This window comes from Arabidopsis thaliana (assembly GCF_000001735.4).
Source record: "Arabidopsis thaliana chromosome 1 sequence".
NCBI classification, from domain to species: Eukaryota; Viridiplantae; Streptophyta; class Magnoliopsida; order Brassicales; family Brassicaceae; genus Arabidopsis; species Arabidopsis thaliana.
This window is the reverse complement of record NC_003070.9, coordinates 10,531,828-10,553,918: the sequence shown is the minus strand read 5'-3', so window position 1 is coordinate 10,553,918 and position 22,091 is coordinate 10,531,828. Positions and strand designations below refer to the sequence as shown.

Genomic DNA, 22,091 nt, shown 5'->3' with positions numbered 1-22,091 from the left:
AATTGCAATACTATATAAATATAATAAACTGAAGATAAGCGCACTATCCTTCTTATCATTATGATGGTGTGATTTCTACTCTTTACGTTCCATTTTTTTGGTTCACCCAACTACCAAATTTGGGATCCTCCAAATTCTATGCCAAAGACATAATGTTTTTTTTTTCTTTGTGTTTAATAGACATATTGTTAAGATTAAAAACCTATTATAGTGGGCAATTCAATTTTTCCCACCTTTGCCTTTGTCTGAAGAAAGTGTCTTCTTTTAGGCCACTTTTTCATTTTTTTTTTTTTTTGGACTGACATAGTTGGCAATGTGTTGGAAAGAGACAATCTAAGATGTCATATTTTTTTCTTCTTGGGTCCAAAATGTTTTATGAAACCCATGTTGCCTCACAAAGAATGTTTTTGGCAAACACTATCTATTTTTACAATAGACTTCCATAAGATAAACCTATTGCCAAACCTACTCCCATTACAAAACTAACGAGTATAAATTTAAATAACTTATTGAATTATTTTTGGAATTAATCATATTGTCACTTTTATTGTAGAAACCCTATGTCTCACCATAAAACAAAGGCAGGCAAAGTAAAGTATTATCTCTAAATTATAAATTAATAATTATTCGTCGCCTACTTGGTCCCATTTCTCAATTCTTCATCTCTATATCTATCCCCACATTTCATTGCATTGATTCTCTTACAAGCACTTTCTCCCTCAGTCTTTATCTCCCTCTTTCTCTCTTCTCCATGTCTAACATGTTTAGCAGAATTGCCATGACCAACTCTATCGTTCTTCTTCTATTTTCCTTGACTTTCTTAGGTATCGTTTTTGAATAATTGCTTATTTCTGTCTACCAACAAACAAAATTCATTATCTCAATTTCAGTTTGTCATTACACTTTAATTATTTAAATTTCTCTTACATTTTTTTCACAGAACATGGATTGTTGTTTCAAAGGGTCTCCTCTCTTGGCATCAACTATGGTCAAGTCGGCGACAATCTTCCTCCACCGGACAAAGTTCTACAACTCTTGAGTTCACTCCATATCAATAAGACAAGAATCTATGACACAAACCCTCGAGTGTTAACCTCATTTGCCAATTCCAATATCGAGCTCTTTGTCACCGTCGAAAATGAAATGCTTCCCAGCTTAGTAGACCCTCAACAAGCTCTCCAATGGGTCACTACCCGTATCAAACCCTACTTTCCGGCCACCAAGATCGGTGGTATCGCCGTCGGCAACGAACTATACACTGACGATGACTCAAGCCTTATAGGGTTTGTTACATACATCCCCTCATTCCTATAAATTGTTATCCTTTTCAAATCTTGGTCCATTACAAATATGCCCTACTAACCAAATCATGGTAGTCATGTGGGTATCATCCTGAGATCCTCTAGTTCAAAAAAAGAAGAAAGTATTCAACCTCGTTATTGCTATGATTCGCAGGTATCTTATGCCTGCAATGATGAGCATTCATGGGGCTTTGGTCCAAACCGGACTAGACAAGTACATTCAAGTATCGACTCCGAACTCACTATCCGTCCTTCAAGAATCTTACCCTCCATCCGCCGGATGTTTTAGGCCGGAAGTAGCTGGCGTAATGACACAGCTACTAGGTTTCTTGCGTAACACGAATTCCCCCTTCTGGATCAACGCTTACCCTTACTTCGCTTACAAGGATTCCCCAACAAAGATCCCATTAGACTACGTCCTCTTCAACCCTAACCCTGGAATGGTTGACCCCTATACCAAGTACCGCTATGACAACATGCTCTACGCTCAAGTAGACGCTGTGATCTTTGCCATGGCGAGGCTTGGCTTCAAAGACATCGAAGTTGGGGTCTCGGAGACTGGATGGCCGTCTAAAGGCGATGGAGATGAGGTTGGAGCCACTGTGGCCAACGCAGCCGTTTATAACAAAAATATTCTAAGGAGACAACTTCAAAATGAAGGAACGCCATTGAGACCAAACTTGAGTTTTGATGTTTATCTATTTGCTCTTTTCAATGAAGACCTTAAACCAGGACCAACCTCTGAGAGGAATTATGGATTGTATCAGCCTGATGAGACCATGACTTACAATGTAGGTTTATTATCGTCGTCATCATTAACATCAACATCAACTACTTCTTCAACTTCTATTATTTCCCTCACTTCCTCTGCCTCCACGGTATGTATCAACATTTAACTTTACTTGCTCTGTTTCTACTAGATCTCTTACTTCCATATTTCTTTCTTTTTAATCTTTATATAGCACATTAAATCCCTTGAAAAAAGCTTTGATTGAGAAACATTTTTAAAACAAATTCTGACCTGTTGTCTAAAAAAGAAGAGAATTGTGACGTTTCTTTCTTCTAATTGTGACGTTTTATACTTGAAAAGTTCGGCTTTTCTAGAACATATTCTTACCAAACATATTTATTTTAACATATTTCTTGATTAATAGCGATAAAGTATACATTTTTTTTGGAGCGATATGATTAGTACATGATATTTATGATTATCCTCACCATCTGATTTTTAGATACATATTAGTTAATTAAAAATTTGCGGTCTTAATTATTGCTTATTATGATATTTTAATTTAAACAGGCTTTAAAGAAGGGAAAGCAACGGTTGATGTATTGGACATGCGTTTATTTGTTGGCCATTCACATGCTAATTAGAAGATCGTACTAGAAGCAAAAACAAATTGAGAGAGCTTCTAAGTGTAAATAGAGAGTCCACTAATGCGGTCCAATTTTTCAACGAGAAGAATTAAATTATTCTCGAAAGTGTCTCAGATGATTCTTTAAAAGGGGAAAAAAACACTCAGAAAAATTGAGAAGGGAATGCAGTACTGCAAAGCGAATCCTATGTATAAAAAACTGACGATTCATATTATAGAACTTTATTTGTATTTGTCTTACTAACGTGTTAATTACTTTCGTTGTCTAAATAAAAAGTGACTAAAATTAATCATCAACTGATAAGGTATACAATAATGATTCGTATACAATAATGATTCATGAATCATATAAGAACGATCGTGTTTATTGTTTAAATCCAAAGGATACAATTTCATTTGAGGCATTTTAGTAACCACATTCATTGCATAATTTCATTTAAAATGTTTGATTTCACATTATGTACTACATATGAATCATATTTCAGAAAGCTAAAGAAATTACTCTAGATATAAAGAAGACCCCATATAGTACTACTTTTACGAGAAGCATAGAATATAATAATAATTATTACTAAGCAGAAAATATTGTCATTTTCAACGCTCCAAATATTACTTTAAAGTACATGATATATAATGTTATCATCAGATATCGTTTAACAGAAACAGAAAAAAAGAAAGATGATATCATATATTTTATATAGAAATTTATTGATTGGTCACACCGAAGGTGAAGGCTCTTTTATCTTTTACCTTTTATCTTTTGGACGTGGAATCCATAAACCTTAGACATACGATACCTTCCTTTTCCATCTCACCGTCAACATTCGATATTTTAATATATTGTCTGCTCTTACACATGCATGCATTATATCTGCATGTATATGTGGTATGGCTTCGTACGTGCACACACATGACACTACTCATACATGCATACATGACACATCTTACATGTATGAATATGTGTATATGTCATATGTGTGGTGGATACTCATTAATTCACCAATTGATGTAAAAGAGGAATGCTCCATTTTTCTAACGGGAGAGAAAGAAGAAGTTAAAAATTATCAAAACAAAACTAAAGTTTATTTATTAGGAGGAAGCATATAAATTGATATGGACGGTTCCAACTTTATTCCACGACCATGTTTTAAGTCGTCAGCATTTTGACAATAGTCATTGGCCGTCCCTTTTCAAAGGAGCTTTCTCTCTTTTTATAAATTTTCTATTTTTCTACTTTTTTCTCTGGATTCAATTGTTACTTATTTGTTTAATACAACATGTTTACACTATAATAAATATCTTCATCGCTTTTCTTACACCTTTCTGGTTTTGTATAATCCATCACGGTTTAACTTAAAAATGCCACAAGCTATATTGAGCTTCAATCTGGAAATCTCCAATAACAATCTTTGTATATAGCTCCAGTAAATTTAGCGACGAAAGATTACACTGTTCATATATATATAGAATGCTAAATAAATGATAGTATTGTTCATATCTAAAGTAATACTCACTCGATTACATTTTTAATGTTATACTCATTAGAATTTAGGAGTAAGTCGATCTTCTTCAAAATTCAGGGAACAAAAAAATACGAGGATTTTGTAAAATTATGGTTTTCTTCTTGCATTTAAGTTGTAAAATTCATAAAACTCAAACTCTCATCCGATAACAATGCGCTTGATATAACAACGGCTTTTTGATAAGTAAGTTTAACATTCATTAAAAATAATTAGGAGTATTCGAACATCAATTTTATTTACAGTATCATAAAAAAAAGTTTCTTAAAAAGTAACGTTTTGGATGTTACATTTAAATAACGCCACCATTTGGATCTGAATTTGTTTTGTTACTTTTGTTTGGATTTAGAGCTCATTATGAAATCGAAGTTTTTTCTTTTATGTACATAGAGTTTTAATGGCTAATACTAGAATCATTCTACTTGACACCATATAACTCAGTTGACTCTTTTCTACAGATGAAAATTAACTTAACGTTCCCCCTCCCCCCAATCAATAATTATTTAGACCACACCATCATATGAAAAAGAGAGTGCTCAGTTTATTTTGTCTCATTTTTCTTCATACTGAATCACTGATATTGTGATTACTTACTAAGTCACGCCAGATATGTGCATTTGGTAACGTCCAATTCAAAAGAATTTCATTAACTATAATTAATATATCAAAAGAGAAAAGTGAGAATTTTTGTTGATGTATACATGATTGAATGAATTATTCGTAAGAGAGACAAGTTAAGGTCATGTTAGTTATACAAAGATGTCAATCAAACTCAACTCCATGTTAGCACATGGATACCTTTGGCTCAGATATAATATCAATTATCATGACTTTATAATGCAAGAATAAAAATCGTTAGATTTCTAATTCATATATATATATATATAACACTGAATCTTCTACTTGCAACAAAGCTAAATCTAGTAAATGTGGATGATAACTGAAACACGTTTTGATTTTCTAGTCCGGCAATTGTGTTTTTATCTCCCTCTTTATCGGGCATCAAGCCAAAAATGGCGACAATTGTCTCTCCTTTTTTTCGGGGCTCGAGGAATGAGTTGAAATTGTTGATTATCACTATCCACATTTATCCAAAGTTATACTTAAGCATATAAAAATGAGAAAATTGCTTTATATTTTGGTAAAGTAGGACGTAACTCGAAGATCCTTTTAAATGGAAAAAAATAATAGAATCTAAAACTTTTTTTTTATTGCTTCGTAAAATAAAATAGTAGAATCTAGAATAAAATTTATTTTCCTATAGAATATCAATTTAAAGATGTGACTGATAATTTTTCCCTTTTTTTTAGAGTACATAATTAAGTGGACAGAAAAATATGTAGGACCAAAGTTTTAGATTATTTTCCAGTAACTTTAATATAGAGTGAAAGTTTCTGCTGAAAATAAAAAAATTGTTTGATAACCAAATGTTTTACTAAATGGGCTTGGCTCTGTATGAAAGAAGAAAGCCCAAGAAGCTAAAGCATCAAAAAGCTCAATATGAGGTCTTCTAGTACTTTCTAGTTTCCACAAGACTCTCTCGTTCCCTTCGCTTTGTGCTTGTAATATAAACACAATTTCGCAACCTTCGTCTGTCCAGATTCTACGTTTCGTTTTCTCTGAAAAAAGGCTGCTCTAAGATTATATCCATGGCGGAAGAAGTTGGGCTTGATTTGGAAGAACTCAGGCAACTCCAGAACATCGCCAAGAGACCTCGTGTTCTCAATCTCATCAATTCCGAGATTTCAAACTTGGAGAAGGTACCAAATCCCCCTTTTACCCTTTTCTCGCCATAATCGTTTCCTTACAATGGTTAGGCTATAAGTAGTAGTTGCTCTTATCTGAAATGGAACATTAGTTTTTAGTTTCCAGAAGAACTATTTCGTTCTGTGTATGTTTGTGTGTGTGTCTCAGTTTCTGGAGCTTTGATTTAGTCTTCATTGGATGATTATAAGGCAAAAAAATGATAACTTTGAGTTCTGTGACTGAAATTATTATAAACTTATCTCTTGGATTGAGGTTAAAAAGGACTACTTTTGATTTTTAATTAGCATGAATCTTCTTGCTGTAGCTGAGAGACTCTGCAGTCAGTTCAAATGCGAAACCAAAGGTACCAGTTACAGTTCCTGCACCGGTTTCTTCTTCGGGTAAGCCGGTTTCTTCTTCGGCATTGAACTATGTAACTCTCGGAACATTCAGCTGGGATCAAGACAATGACAAAGTCAAGGTAAACCATTCAGAGTTTTCCTCAATCAATACTCAATTATGTTAATAACCATATGCTTGCGTGTGGTTATGTAATGGTGTTTTCTTATTGATGCATTATTTTTTTGTTTATCAGATGTACATATCCTTGGAAGGTGTTGATGAGGACAAGGTTCAAGCTGAGTTCAAGCCAATGTCTTTAGACATCAAGATCCATGATGTACAAGGAAAAAATTACCGATGTGCCATCCCGAAGTTGTGTAAGGAGATTATGCCTGAGAAATGTAAAGTGCTTGTAAAGCCTAAGAGGATAGTTATCACTATGGTCAAGTCTTCCAGAGGAAACTGGCTTGACATTCACCACAAAGAAGACAAGGTAAAAAACTAAAACTCAAGAACACCATGCTTTAGCTTTTGTCTGGTGAACTTATAGCTAATGATCAAGTACTGTTTGTTGTTTGTTCAGATTAAACCGAGTTTGGAGAAAGAGAAAGACCCAATGGCTGGAATTATGGGGATGATGAAGGTAAAAGGATCTCTTAATTCTTGAGTCTGAGAAACATGTTAGTGCATTTCGCATTGGTTGCTTATGGTGTCTTTTCTTTTGTCTTGACACTGCAGAACTTGTATGAGGATGGAGATGAAGAAATGAAGAAGACAATAGCTAAAGCCTGGACAGATGCTAGGTCAGGCAAAGCAGCAGATCCTTTAAAAGGACTATGAAGCTCATGTGATCAGTATAATCAATCACTAGTCCGTCTTTTGTAACCGAGCAAGTATGCTTCTATTATGTTCTAGTGACTCTATCTATGAAAGAACTTGACAAAAACCAAAACATATATTTTTTGAGTTTAGTCAAATGTTGGCGCACTTGCATTGACTTTAGAAGTCTTTTAAATCATTAATTAATTTTAAAATTCATCACTTTTTCTTTTGTTTTTGTGCAAATTTTTAATTCATCACAAATTTTGAAGTGATTAGAGTTAGAATCCAGCCATTTAGAACATTTGATGTGTTTCTTTCTTTGTTGCATCAACAATATATATACGATCACGACATAGTGTTTATCTATACTACAGACTATTTAATTCGAAAATAGCTACACATAACAACAAAAACAAATTAATTTCAACTTTATAAAACTTGACATCTCTCCTAGAATATTTTGAGTAAAGCTCAAATTTTATAACTAACAAAAGATATAATTGATATGGTGTGAGAAACTAACGTAAATATAATATATATGAGTTTTTTTAATAAAAAAACATATAGTATATGAGATATATTCTTAGAGATTTACCGATGAAAAGAATCGTAAAAGGTTGTGCGATGAGTCCTCGTGGAGATTCATTGGATAACTCTTATAGCAAGAAATTCTAACTGCACTGCATTTAAACTCAAAAAGAGAGAAGACGAAAGGATGAGGTAAAGAGAGAATGATACTATTGAATATGTTCAGTTTTCCTAATTAAGTGTTTTGGTTTCCCAATGAAAATGACTTTTCATATTTCTTCTCTAAGAAAGAAACTCGCTTATAAATAAATCAATCTCAATCGGAGAGGCAAGTCTCATTTCCTCTACACTTCTTCAAATCCCTATTTCTTCAAGCTATGTCCCGAATCAACGAATCTCAATGCGTCTTTGTGAAGACTAGTATTGATACTCGTATGGGGCTTCTCCTTGACAGTGATGATAGTGTATCTGCTTTCAAAGGTGACTCTTCATAATCTCCTCCTTTTTTGTACTTTGGTAACTTTTTGTAGTAACTAAACGTAACAGCTAATGTTTATTGTTGTTTGTTTATTATACAGACAAAATCTGCAAAGAACATGAACAGTGTTTCCCAAGTGTTGGCAACATCACTATTTCTGCCTTGAAGGTAACAACACTTTCTCTAACAAAACGTTTTTGTTTTGGAAACAACAACTTAAGGAAGGAGTACTGGTTTTTGGTTGGTAGGTTAACTTGGGTGGTAATGATTATCACTTGTCGGATTGTATGATTTTGAAAACCGCTCTTCAAGGCCTCAGTAACAAGGACTGGTTTCTATCTGTCCACCTCGTACGTGTCGAGGAGAAGGAAATGAGAAAAAGTAAATCAGAAAGTGACAACAAAAGTAGAAAGAAACCCTCCTCATCAAAAGCAAAAGGTAACCTCTGTTTTTTTTCTCTGTTATTGAATAGTATATAGCAGATCTGCCGATGTTATTGAAGAGTATCAGTTGATTTACCGTTGTGTTGTTATATCTGTTTATCTTAAGGCCTTGAAAGTGGTGAGGGAAATGTCACTAGGATGGGAGAGAATCAGCAAATTTGTGATGCAGATCAAGAGGAACCTGTAGATGGAGATGAAGAAATGAAGAAGACAATAGCCAAAGCGTGGACGGATGCTAGGTCAGGCAAAGCAGCAGATCCTTTAAAAGGACAATGAAGCTCCTGTGATCAGTATAACCGTTCACTAGTCCGCCTTTTGTAACGGAGCAAGTATGCTTTTGTTATGTTCTAGTCACTCTATCTGTGAAAGAACTTAGCAAAAAGCATAACATCTATTTTTTTAGTTTAGTCGAATGTTGCATTTGCTGTTTTGGATATTATTTGGTCATAAGTCATAAGAATTGCATATATGCTCAAACCTTGCTTGCTCTGAGATGGTTCAGCTCACGGGATTGTGTTTCACATTTTGGCATCATAGCCTTTGAGATAGCTGGGCCCGGCACGCATTGAGATGGGCTAAACAGCCTGCACCAGGCCCGTATACTAATAGTTGACCGATTTAACAAATTTAAAAAACGTTAGACGTGGTTACTTGTAAGTTGATACAAATAGAGTTTGTTACGCCTCAAAGTTCGAGCATAAGTCACCTCATTTCCTAGTACCAAAAACTAATTTACAACATTTTCAATTCCAAAGTTCCAAACAAAAGAAAAAGTCAATAAAACGATTAACATGAAGAAGGTAGAGGCAAAAATGTTCATCAATCAAACCACTATTACAAGTAGATTACGCCAAAGGTGAAGTCAAGTTATTAATCAAGATCAAAAATTAACAACAAAAATTTCGAAACAGACATAATCAAAGTGATAGTAAAAGTCATCAATTCTAAACAGAGAGCTGTGACGATGGTAGCTGTGATGATGGTCTCTTACCATCATCTGTGTATCCCAAAGAAGGTGGTCGAACCGGTTTAGGACTCTCAACCGTAATATCGTTAGTCGAACTCTGCTGAACCAAAATCGGATAAATGTCTGTAGAAACCGAAAGCCGAGAAGGCGAAGCAGGGGAAGAAGGCGAAGGCGAGATCGAAGGCAATTCAGAAGCCGAATACGAAGCCATAGAAAGCGTTCTAGTGATAGAAGGATTCACTTCAGCAACTTCTTCAATACCTTCATCGATATAAACAACATCTTGCATTGTTAACTGATGATATTCGACGATTTCTCTCAAGAATCGGTTTTCTCTAGCGTAAATAGAGTTTTCGTGTGCTAATCTCGCTTTCTCTGCAAGCAATGTCTCTAGCTGAAGCCTAATTAGGTCATCATCAGCTGGATTGTTGTTACCTTTATCCCGGTTATCTCTTAACCGTTTGTTTTCTTCTTCCAATTGAGAACAACGTTCTTTAGCGAAAGCTAAATCGGCTTTAACCGTTTTCAATTCACGGAGGAGAAGCTTGGCTTTAGCTGCTGTAGCCATGGCTACATCACGTGACGCTTTGAGTTGAGACTCACGTGGGTTTGGTTGTGTTAGTGGTTGCCATGGACTGCTTGATCCAGAGGATTGGTGATAATTGTTGTTGTCTGAATCGATTAGATCAGATCCTTTTCGTCTGATTTGTGAAGCTACGATCGTACGACCTTCCTCGAACGCTTTCTCGAAACTATCTCCGATATGATTCAGAGACGTTGTGATCTTGTCTATGCTTTTGCGTATGGTTGGATTCGAGGGCTCGAAAATGACGTCGTTTTGTTGTTGTTGTTGTTGTTGTTGCTCTTCTTCGTCTTCAAGGATTGATTTAGCTTTCTGAGCTAAGATTCCCCAGAATCCACGACTCTCGCTCTTATCCTCGTAAGCGGTGAATCCTTGAGCCTGAGATTGGTTGAATTTTAGGTTTCTTGCAGGGAAAGTAATCTTATGAAGAGAGAAAAAGAGAGATCAGACCTGAGAGGAGGCACGGATTGCTTGAGCGGCAAGGGAGGAATGAGAAGAGAAAGATTGAGAAGATCTGAAGGATCCGCCATTGGAGTGACCTTTGAGATCACCGTGATCGGGATCTGGTGGTTGATGATAGATGTCTTCTTTGAATGTTGAAGCTCTTGTGATCCCTTGTCTTCTCCGATACGCCATTTTTGTTCTTTTGATTCTTTCTCTGGCTTTTGTTTTTGTTGATATTAAGAAATTTGTTTATCACAAATTCTACAATCTATGATCCTCTGGTTTTACGTAATTCACGTTCTTTAATAAGTTGATATATTAATCAGAAAAGAAAACCATCAACCTTCTAAGTAAATGGGTTGACTTGACTCCTAAATGTGTATGTAATTGGGCTGTTTAATGGGCTATAATAATAATGGGCCAACGGCTCACCAAGACTGAATGTGCCAGAAGAATCAATGTAATTTTGGTTTATAATTAAAATATTTTGTTCAAAACTTTTGACTTTGATAGTCTAGAATTTATTTAAAAACTTAAAAGCACTATAAATTTAAGACTATATGGGTTGCAAATTCAAGAGATGATGACTTGGAACCCACAAGAAGATTGATCTGGGAGAAGTATTTTAAACTCAGAAAGTTCGTAGCTTTCTATGCAAAGAATGTCAAAAGGTTTCGATAAAATGGAAAAACATTACGCAAGAATGTCAAAAAGCTTCAATCTAACCTTTTTCCATTTGACTCGAGGAGTGGTTGCTTAGGGTATAGGTTGGCCAGTTTAGACTTGAATTTGAAGTTTTCGAATGCAATAATTTACTTTAATTAAAGAGATTTAGTTTTTAATTTATTTTTATATGACCATCATTTGTACGTGACAATCACAATTCAAAAACATATAAACAATTTCGTACATATTATATAAGGAATGCCACTCTTTCCATATCTTCTTTTGTAAAAAAAAATTATTTTTAGCGTAGTTATTTCCTTATCTATATTGAAAAAAATGCAAACTTACATACAAAAGGGCCCAACATGAGCTGGCTTTGGACCCGTAGATGCACTAAAAAGCCGCATTGAGTCACATCGTGCTCTTTTCCATTTAATGAAAATAATTTCACATGGAATATTTGGGTAAAATTTCTGTTTTATAAATATTTCAGTGGAGAAATCAATTTTATGATTTGATTTAGCCAATTACACGACATCCTTATTTGATACGAATCATCAACAAATTCCTATAAACTGATATGTCAGCGACTCAGCAGTAACTGTGTCGTATGATTTCCATGCAGTTACTATTAATTGAAACGATACGATTTTAAATGGTTAGTTAATGTTTTACGTATTCAAACTAGTTAAAAAATAAATATATTAATTTACGATTTTATCTATTATTAAGTGTAGGTCTCATCTCTCAACTTCTACAGAAAATTAATAAAATAAATCAAGATTATGATTGTTCTAATTAGCATCGGTATAGTTTGAAATAATTCGTTTTTGGTATTTTGAAACATTCTTTTTTACTATTTTTATTTTTTTTACGGACACACACAAGTTTTTATGATATCCAAACACTTAAAAGATATCCAGTTTTTTTTTAACAAAATATCCAGTTTCGTGACCATCTATAGTTGTCAAATGGTAGTACAACAGCTAACTATCATGGATATATTCGAAAAAGTCGACCTATCAATCTTCCAATTGTACAACCACAACTTTGTTGAAAATGAGAAAGTCTGGTATTGGAGTAATGTAACTATATCAATTAATATACCATAATGTAACTAATTTACCTATATTATCTATGGTTGGTGAGTCGGAGTCTATTAAAACTATTGTCTTTTTTCTTTTTTCTTTTCCTCATATCAAGACCATTGTCTATTAGAGTAATAAAAGTAAAAACAAAACAAAAACAAATACTACTCCTATATATGAATGTGTCGCGCTAGATATTTAATATATACACTACCTGAAAGTCTGACAAGAGACGACCAAAACTGTTGTCACACTATATTTACTGCTCCATCTAGTTAGTTACAATATTCTTGTGTGAATTCAACAAATTATCTATTCAATGGTTTAGAAAACTTGTTCAACCCAAACTTCTTTAAACAATAAACTAAAGTTGAAATTAGCTACGAAATTTTCTAAACGTTGATGAGTTTTTACGGATGTATTACATGTGTAATTTGTGAAAAATGGGTATTAAATTGGTGAGTCGGAGTCTATTAAGTGATAACCAATAAAATATATAAATAATAAATGAAAAAGTCATAAACCAACGACATTACGACAGTAACTGTACAGTTCTCTGTTCCGTTTCGTACAGTTCTAAAAGCTGTAAGAACCCTAGCACGTAGCACCGGTCTCTTCTTTTTCTCTGTGGTCTCCACTTTTATTTTCTCCAATGCTTTTTTCTTGATTTTTAAAACAACTCTTGTTCTTTCTTCTTCTGTTGTTTTGTCAAGTTTCAAACGTTGTTTATATTTATTTTTTTAAACTGTTAACCTTAATCTTCTTTCTATCTCTTTAAAATGTCTCAAAAAATCAACGTTCACTCTTATAATCTCCAGTCAGCTATCCCTCACATTACTTACTTTAAAATGAAAATATATTTGTTTTTTTTTTAATGTCATTGGTAGTTTAGGAGAAAACTATTCCACTTCTTTTGTAGACTGCTTTCCCACAATAACATTTGGTTAGTTTTTAATATTCAAGTTCCAAATAAAACTAAAATAACAAATTTCAAGAAAAAAATAGTTTAATGATGCGACTTTAAGTTATTCATCAATGTATCAAATCATCATACCCACGTAATCATTTTCGAGTCTTAATGGACTTAAGACTCCGAGGACTAGGGATGTTAAATAGGAGTTTTTTTGTCCGGTCTAGTTCTATATATTTAGAGTTTAGTCTTAGTTATCTAAGGTTCGGCGAATACTAACCATAAAATTGTTAAAACCAAATTTACGCGCTAACAATTTGATAATACAATAAAAAATAGTGGAGATGTGCAATTCAACTGAAAATAAAATGTGGTACGGTTTTAATAGTAACAAGAATATGTATATCCACATATATGTGTTTTTGTTACTATTAGAATTTTATGATATTGTACGGTTCGGTTTCGATTTGGAGTCTCATTGATAATTCAACAGTTTTCGTTTTTCTTCTGCGGTCTACATACTTCTCGACCCTTGCGTCATCATATAGCTATTGTGAGATAGTAAGAGACTGGTTTAGCACATAGCTCAAATTCCATATGTTTAACGGCCAAGAGTCCATAACAATAGGAGAAGGAAAGAGAAATATCATTATTTGTTTGCATGATGACACAATGAGGGCATACATAAAGTGGAAGACTTTTCTTTTGTTTCTATTAGAACGTAAATTTGGTGTAACACTAGTTTTAACACGTACAACGCATATCTATATATTTACATATATTATATTTTATAACCAAAGTGATAGTAATAGAATAATAGATAAAAGAAATTGATGAGGGAAATGGCAAAAAAAAGTAAAAAAATTAACTGTTAAATGAAACATAAAGAGAAAATAAACACTAGCTAATTGTTACAAGAAAGATAAACAAATTATGGCAAAAAGAAGAAGAAGACGAGAAGATACAAAAGTTAGGTTTGGTTGGGTCAAACTCTAAGCAAAGCCTAAAGCTTTTGTACCTAATGAAAAACATACCAAACATAAAAAAGCTAATCCAAAACACTATCCATTTCCTTCTTTTTGTGATTATGACTTTCTATCGTACAAAGGATGATAAAGATCATCATGACTACTCTCATACAAGGGTTTTATGATTGAGAAGAGGTTGTTTCTCAAAGAGACCAAGTCTATAATCACCAAGCTTAGACTTGTAAGCAGAAGATTTGTATTGAGACCAAGTGAATTCTTTGTAAAGCCAATCATCTTGCTCAGGGACAAGGCATGGCAATGGTGCGATCTTCTGGCTCAATGGCGGTCCGCCGAAATATATCATTGAAATCCTCGATCTCCTTGTATCGGCTAAGACCCTGTGTTTAACACTCTTGAACCTCCCGTTAGTCATAACCTGTAATCACCGGGTATATATTGTTAATACATGCGTCTTATTAGCCTTTGAAAATCTTGTAGGAGTCAAAATTAAGATAAAAGACATTCTCTAATACTTTTTTGGTCTGTTTTTGAAATGTCACTTATAAAAGAATAGTAGTACTGCGTACATGTCCATAGTGTAATAGTAATTGTCACGTGAGTCTCAGTGTCTACATAGATTTTCTAGACGTACACACAAGAAAAAGGAACTTTAAAACCCATTCTCTTTTTATAAAAATGGAAAAAGAGAAGAGACGAGAAGAAATCGCATGTGAGAATTTTTGTCGACCCTCCACACCGATCTCAGTCACTCTCTTGAATATCCCAATTTAGCAACCAAAGAAAAAAATCACTTACCTAATTTAATAACTTTATCTTAAGATAAAAAAAGTATATACGGTTTTTCTAGTTTTGAATTTGACCAACCAAACAAACCGCAGAGAATGTCACAAACACAAACATCAAATCTTAAATACATAAAATTATCAAACTAATTTTAGATTTTTAAATATATATAAAAAAAAAGAAAAAAGAGAGGAAAAGGGACCTGAAGAGCATCTCCAACATTAATGAAGAAAGAAGAGTGATCAGGAGGGACAGCGACCCAACTTCCATCTTTCACACAGATTTGAAGACCCGCCGTGTTATTAGATCTTAGCACTGAGATTATCTGTGGGTCTGTGTGTTCCCCAAACCCCACCTTCACCATCTTCTCCGCCTCTTCCTCCGCCGCCGGATAATGGTTTAGTCTCAGGCACGAGTCACTCTTCTCATCTCTCAGCATTTTACTCAGAGTGTCCCTTGGCTCTATCCCTAGTTCTTCGGCAACCATCTCCAACACCTTGTACGACACTTCCTTAATCTCCTTCATGTACTCCTCCACCGACTCACTGTTTATATTTGTTTACTCACAACTGTCAGATTGTTTCAATGAAGAAAAAAGTAGTACTAGCTAGAAGATGAAAAAAACAAAACAGAGTGCTCTGTTTCTTGAAATGTATAAAGAAAAGGAGTGATGATTTATTTAGAACAAAGATTTGTTTTTAACAGTATCTTAAGTGAAAATAAGTGATGTAACGTTGTTTTTTGAGATTACCGGAAAATTTGAGGGGTTTGACGGAAAACGGCGGAGGTTTTAGGAGAGGAGAGCTGAGGATTAGCATTGAGGAGGAGATACTCAATCCAACCAACGTCACCGTTTGGTCCAATCCGTTTATTACCATAACCGTACGGTTCAGGTGGACCGGCCCGGTTTTTAAGAGACTGAGGCAAGCCGAAGAAGCCAATAGCCTCCTGCTCTAACCGAGTCATGAGTTCGGGTCGGACTCCGTGGTTTACGACCTTGAAGAACCCGAACTCCTCGCAGGCTTTTACGATTCGGGTTTTCGCTTCCGGATCGGCTAGGTTGACGACGGGGATTGAATGGGAAGTGAGAACCGGAACCGGTTTGTATGTGGGGATTAGGGAGATGTGGTTATCTAAAGTGACTGGCTGTGGCAAAACCACCATGTTTGGTTTTTGTAGGTTTACACTTAACTTGCAAAATCTTTATAAAAAGAAAGTTGTTGAAGATTGAAGCAAAGGTTGAGGAAGAAGAAGGAAAAGTTTTTGTAGTTATGATTTAGGAACTATCGAGGAAAGCTATTTTGCTTGGCATTTATAGGGAGTGGTATGTGGGGGATGACGGAGAAAAGGTTACGAAATTTATAAAATGGTTACTATGATTTTTTAATTTATTTATTCTAAGATATTATATGATTATTTGGTCATATTTATTTTTATTTTGCATGTCGAGTCTATTCTTGTATCTCGCACACATGGAAATACAGCGTGGAGTTTTTGTTTTTATTTTCTTATTTGGGTTTATGAAATCGAAGTTGGTATAGTGAGAATATGGTATTGGTATGGTCCTGTTTTATGTTTTTTCTTTTTGCATTTTACATTTGACTAATCACGTATTCACGCGTATGGATTGTCGACAAAGGAAGAAAAGAATCACGGGTCGTAGTTTTACTTAATTAATTCTTGACTCGAAATGTTTCAACAATTTCACGATTATAATGTACAAGATAAAGTTATGCTTTATGTAAGAAAAAGCTATAGTCTTTTGATGAAATTTCTTTTTTCGTTAAAATGAAAATACAAAATATATGTAGAGAAAACACTACTATTTAGTATTAGGGATATTGTCAAGCCCACAATCTAATATTTAGGTCACTGAAATTAAAAAGATATTAATAATAAGGAACGTGACTAAATGCTTTTACAGGAAATATATTCCTACGTAGATATTGTTGAAGATAAAACCCATCGATAAAGTCTTCTATATTTAGCTCTTTTCTAACGTGCTACTAGAAATAGTTAAACTTGAACAGGGTTATAGATTGGGCGGTGAGTGAGATTCTCAGATTCACACGATAGAAAAAACAATTGCATCTTGCCAATCTTATGAAATATTGTCATTCTTAAAAAAAAAAAAGCATTGCCATTCTTTATTAGTTAATAATTTACTGGAATCACTATTATTGTATTCGAGTCAGTAAAATGTTAGTATATTTATAATATTATCAAATTAAGTTAAAGCAAATGGGAAGTCGACATATTTTCGGTGGTAAGACTTGGACGCCAAGGCTTCTCTCCGACGCGCAGTAATTAACTTTTGTTTACTCTATTTAATTTATTTGTTCAATAATATCTAAGTGCATGTAGGGTTGGGAATATATATACATATATAATTTTATTTTGAACATTCGGGTTGAAATATATATTTTTACCGTTTTAGGGATGAATTTGAAATCAGAAGTATACAAATTACAAATTCTAGGTTTAAATCAAACTGCCAGAGGGAGCTCTTAATATATCTAAACAAAAAAATTATTATTTTAGATATACTGTGAATCATGATAAATAAACCTTGCACTCGAAACAAATAATTCATTGTTACATGTATTAACGATTATTTCTGATACATAATGTAATCTTTATTGCTTCCAAAATTCGATGTAGGTGCTTTCTGGTTGTAGGTTCTCTCCGGTTTCTCGGTGGTGAATTATTACCAGTAAGAGTATGGTGGTTAAAATCATAACCTCATGTGTTTCCTAGGATTTGGTTTTGATGTGGTCGTATTTAACTATTGTAGTATTTACATGATGCCTATGGATCAGAACTTCCGATTACCAAATAATAATAGTACTTACAATAAATTTAAATTTCGTATAATTTTCCACCAATTTCTCTTATATAATATTCAAATGTAGGATACGCATCTTCAAGTTTTGGTTTGGTTCAGTTAGACTTGTTCGGTTGGTAAAAAGTGTATCTTCTTTCACTTTTCAAAATATAATTTTAGAATTTAAAAATTGCTTGGTTTATACAAATACAAGAGAGCTAATTTGTTGGTTCAAGTAACCCACGCGGCCCCTATGCACATATGTATGTAAAGAATTATCATATACTTAGGATCACAATGACCCTATAAAAAGATTATATTTTTGGGTCAAAAAGCTAATTAAGATCTTGAGATTTTGTGAATCAAGATCTTGTGAATACTTTCTGTACTCTTTATCTTTTTGGTTTGTTTGGATAATTGGAAGAATTTTAAATGGAAACCTAAATTATTCTTCAAGTTTTGTAAACACTGAAAAACATTTTGCCAATTTGAACGCCTAACTAATAATCACCGGTAAAAAAAACCTTATAGTAGAGATCTATGGAGGAAAATGATTGGATCTCTTGTCTAAAGACCACCAAATAAATCTGCACCACTTTATTTTTTTCATGGTTTTAGAAATGAGTAAAAAAAAATGAATCCCCTATGCACAAGGAAACCGTAGGAGTGAGGATGGTGATGTTGAAGAATAAAGCCTACCCATCAAAGAGGCCCAAGGCCAGCTTTCTTACACGTTTATTTTATTTTACTTTTCATAAAAATAAATAATACAGAAATAGAAACATCCTTATCCTCACCCTGTTCATTTCCACGTTCTCGCAGCATTCGCAAATAATTGGTGCACCCATCTTTTACAATCATTAGGACATAATTAATTTCTCATCACTCTCCTTTCTATTAAAAATAAATCACCAATGCCCGTCCTCCTCCTAACTTAGCTACATTACCTATGTATAAATCATATGATTTTGATATTGCAATCATATGAATCTTTAATCTACTGAATACTGATCATAAGCTTTTTGAAGATTGCATTACATTGTTTCTCAATATTTTTGGCTAGACTATATAGGATTCTTTGAGTTCGGCAAATGATTCGGGGGAAACAATTTAGTACTAAATCCTAAGTTGGGAATAAGATGGGAGATAACTTAATATGTAAAGAAGATGAGTCATTTTAGTTACTGCCACTTTATTTTTGAATTGCAAGTGTATTAACTTTAACAATTTTTTTTGTTTTTTCCAACAAACAGAATTTATTTATATGAGTAAATCTTTACAAAGAGAGTTCTTGAGCCAAAGTGGCTGATAACCAGAATTCGATTGAAACATGTAACACGAATTAAGTGGAGAAGCTAAGAGGTGAGCAGTATTATTACAGAGTCTATTTGTGAAAGTGAAAACCACATTAGAAAATCTTGATGCCCAAAAATCCACATTTCGGAGAAGACTGGTTATTTCACATCTAGAAGTTGCACCATTGATTGCTTTAATAAGGATCTCACAATCACCTTCGAATTGAACACACTTATACCCTCGTACCCATGCTTGTTGCATTGCGATTAATAGCGCTTTTGTCTCAGCTTCCAAAGCAGTGGTAACGTTTTGGACTATTGATGATCCTCAAGCCTTCGCTAATCCCGCATGATCACGTATGATCCACCCTCCTGTTCTCTGAGTATTATTACCCGTGAAACCCGCATTGAAGTTGCACTTTACTAAAGGAAACACCGGTTTCTTCCACCGCACGTTTGCCCTGTGCGATGATCGTGTTAAATCGGAAGCTTCCTCTCTTCGGTTCACATTTTGTAACCATTCATTGACTTTTGCTTCAGTTTGTGTCACAACCCTTGAGCAACTTTCATTGAACTTATTAAACACAAGATTATTGCGTGCTTTCCATAACCTCCATATGAGCCAAAATGGGGCTAACCTTTGCTCTGTATTAAGAGTATTGCTTGAAAACGAATTGATAAGGAAAGAAATTTTCTCCTCTGTGTCTTGAGAGAAAGTATGACCCGGTAACCAAGGGAAGTTTGATAGGCTCCAAATCGACGCAGCATAAGGACACGTAAATAATACATGGTTTATCGTCTCTTCTTCAGTTGGGCATCTGGGGCAGTGTGGATCGATGTCCATTCCTCGAGTGAGAAGTCGTGAGCGTGTTGGTAATGCTTTTGAAATTGTACGCCAAAGCATGTACTTGATTTTTGGAATAATAGGGAGTTTCCAAAGCTTGTTCTTAATTTCCACTGAACCATAAGGCACCGCTGGTCTAACTTGAATATTCGTTGGGTCATTAAAGAGAAACCAGTACCCGAACTTAACTGTATAATCCCCAGAAGGAGAGTAGTTCCAAACTAGCTTATCTTGATGCACTGTCCTGGAAAGATGATGGTTCATAACAAAACGGTGGTCGTCGGGATTAACAAGCTGAGAAATGAGATGTACGTTCCAATACCTATGCGAACCATGAGTTGAGATTAACGTATCCACCGTGGTATCCAACGTAGGAGTGACGACGTTAAGAGGTCGTGGAGGGTGCGATGCAACAAAATTATCTTGACTGATTCGAATGGTTTTGCCATCTCCGACAATGAATCTGCTTCCTTTTTTAATTACATCTAAACCCGCAAGCATAGAAGTCCATCCGTAAGATTGATATCTCTGCCTTTTAGCGTCAAGAATAGTCTTCTCTAAAGTATCTTGCTTTCATTATTCGGGCAAATAAAGAATTTGGGTTGTTAATGATCCGCCATACTTGTTTTGCAAGTAAAGCATCATTGAATTTAGCCAAATCTCTAAACCCTAAACCACCTTCCTTTTTCGAGTATTGTAATCTCTTCCAAGCTATCCATGGTATTCCCCTTTTTTTTTGCATTCTTTTCCCACCAAAAATTCATTAAGAGAGCTTCAATCTCCGAAACGATATTCAATGGTAATTTGAAGCAAGACATTGCATACACCGCCACTGATTTTAACATAATTTCTTTTCCTGCCGGTGATAAATATTTCGCACTCCAACTGGATGTTCGTTTCTTTACTCTTTCAATGATATAGTTGAACATGTCTCGTTTTTTCCGCCCAAATTGCTCCGGGAGCCTAAGATATTTTCCACCTCCACCATGACTTTGAATACCAAGAATGTTTTTGAGACGATTTTGAGTGGTGCCATGTACTCGTGAACCAAACGTTATCATTGATTTGGACATATTAATTTTTTGGCCCGAATAGTACTTATAAACATCAAAGACATCCTTTAAAGCTTGGCAGTTTCGGACATTAGATTGGCAGAAAAAAAGAGAGTCGTCCGCAAATTGTAGATGAGTAACACCAGGAACACCATTACCAATTCGGATACCTCGAATATCCCCTTCCGCTACTCTGTTTTTAATAAGATGGCTTAGTATATCAACACATAGAATGAAGAGATATGGAGATAAGGGATCTCCTTGTCTTATTCCACGTTGTGGTTGAATTGTGCCATGAGGTATGCTATTCACTAAAACTGAGTAGTTGACTGATTTCACTGCTCCCATTATCCATTTGATCCATGTCTCGCTAAAACCAAATAGTCTCATCGTTGTCTCCAAAAAATTCTACTCCACTCTATCATACGCCTTGCTCACATCTGTCTTAACCGCCATATAGGATTGAGAGACTCGTTTCCTTGTTTTCAGAGAGTGCATCATTTCGTGTGCGATCATGACGTTATCATTAACTAACCTTCCCGGGATAAAGGCAGCCTGAGAGTCTGAAACAATTGCATCTAGATGGCCTTTTAGTCGTTCTACAAGACATTTAGAAATAATCTTGTAGAGAACATTACATAATGCAATGGGGCGATAGTCAGAAAATGTTTCAGGGTTTGTAATTTTAGGTATCATACATATATTTGTGTGATTTATTGATTGTTTCATGTATGATGTCCTGAAAAAAATTTTAACCTCTTTTATCACATCCGGACCAACTATCTCCCAACAAAACTTATAGAAACGAGCTGTTAGACCATCAGGACCCGGTGCTTTGTCATCTCCTATATGACAAATGTCGTTATAAATTTCCAAATCACTGAAGTCCTTTGTGAGATCGTCATTTATTTGCTCTGTCACTGTAGGTTTGAAATCCGCAAAATCAATGATTGAAACAGGACGACCATTGCTCTCATAAACCTTTGTAAAGAACTCCTGAGCATGAACCCTATCTCTTTGTCACCCCGATAAATCATTCCCTCCTCATCCTTAATTGTCACTTTAACAATTTTTTTTATATTACTTTAAA

The 22,091-nt window shown here is 34.5% G+C and overlaps 5 protein-coding genes and 1 pseudogene across 9 annotated transcripts; 3 read left to right on the top strand and 3 right to left on the bottom strand.

Moving 5' to 3' along the window:
- Nucleotides 1–623: 623 nt before the first annotated feature.
- On the top strand, nt 624–3,064 carry AT1G30080 (Glycosyl hydrolase superfamily protein). 2 transcript variants are annotated; one of them, NM_102747.3, is made up of 4 exons: nt 624–824; nt 941–1,283; nt 1,456–2,179; nt 2,602–3,064. In NM_102747.3, the coding sequence occupies exons 1-4, from the start codon at nt 752–754 to the stop codon at nt 2,686–2,688; spliced, it is 1,227 nt and encodes a 408-aa protein (NP_174300.2). In that variant the 5' UTR covers nt 624–751; the 3' UTR covers nt 2,689–3,064. The 2 variants fall into 2 exon arrangements, with proteins under 2 accessions (NP_174300.2, NP_001320671.1); NM_001332880.1 differs by having other exon boundaries at nt 1,456–3,064.
- A 2,618-nt stretch (nt 3,065–5,682) lies between these two features.
- AT1G30070 (SGS domain-containing protein) lies at nt 5,683–7,408 on the top strand. 2 transcript variants are annotated; one of them, NM_102746.4, is made up of 5 exons: nt 5,683–5,957; nt 6,269–6,424; nt 6,539–6,778; nt 6,869–6,928; nt 7,024–7,408. In NM_102746.4, the coding sequence occupies exons 1-5, from the start codon at nt 5,847–5,849 to the stop codon at nt 7,123–7,125; spliced, it is 669 nt and encodes a 222-aa protein (NP_564346.1). In that variant the 5' UTR covers nt 5,683–5,846; the 3' UTR covers nt 7,126–7,408. The 2 variants fall into 2 exon arrangements, with proteins under 2 accessions (NP_564346.1, NP_001185113.1); NM_001198184.1 differs by having other exon boundaries at nt 5,779–5,957; nt 6,848–6,928; nt 7,024–7,325.
- Nucleotides 7,409–8,012: 604 nt separating this feature from the next.
- On the top strand, nt 8,013–8,832 carry AT1G30060 (COP1-interacting protein-like protein; the record flags this gene model as incomplete). Its single annotated transcript, NM_102745.1, has 4 exons — nt 8,013–8,115; nt 8,214–8,281; nt 8,362–8,551; nt 8,663–8,832. The coding sequence occupies 4 exons, from the start codon at nt 8,013–8,015 to the stop codon at nt 8,830–8,832; spliced, it is 531 nt and encodes a 176-aa protein (NP_174298.1).
- Nucleotides 8,833–9,324: 492 nt separating this feature from the next.
- Nucleotides 9,325–10,897, bottom strand: AT1G30050 (tropomyosin). The gene is made up of 2 exons (NM_102744.3): nt 10,557–10,897; nt 9,325–10,484 (listed from the first exon to the last, which is right to left on the bottom strand). Exons 1-2 carry the CDS (start codon nt 10,740–10,742, stop codon nt 9,501–9,503), a joined length of 1,170 nt encoding a protein of 389 aa, NP_174297.1. The 5' UTR covers nt 10,743–10,897; the 3' UTR covers nt 9,325–9,500.
- A 2,977-nt stretch (nt 10,898–13,874) lies between these two features.
- Nucleotides 13,875–16,462, bottom strand: GA2OX2 (gibberellin 2-oxidase). Of its 2 annotated transcripts, NM_102743.3 has the most exons (3): nt 15,738–16,462; nt 15,189–15,531; nt 13,875–14,618 (listed from the first exon to the last, which is right to left on the bottom strand). In NM_102743.3, the coding sequence occupies exons 1-3, from the start codon at nt 16,148–16,150 to the stop codon at nt 14,349–14,351; spliced, it is 1,026 nt and encodes a 341-aa protein (NP_174296.1). In that variant the 5' UTR covers nt 16,151–16,462; the 3' UTR covers nt 13,875–14,348. The 2 variants fall into 2 exon arrangements, with proteins under 2 accessions (NP_174296.1, NP_001031112.1); NM_001036035.2 differs by having other exon boundaries at nt 14,052–15,531; nt 15,738–16,271.
- A 2,614-nt stretch (nt 16,463–19,076) lies between these two features.
- On the bottom strand, nt 19,077–22,088 carry AT1G30030 (annotated as a pseudogene; the record flags this gene model as incomplete). The annotated part of the gene is made up of 1 exon: nt 19,077–22,088.
- Nucleotides 22,089–22,091: the final 3 nt, after the last annotated feature.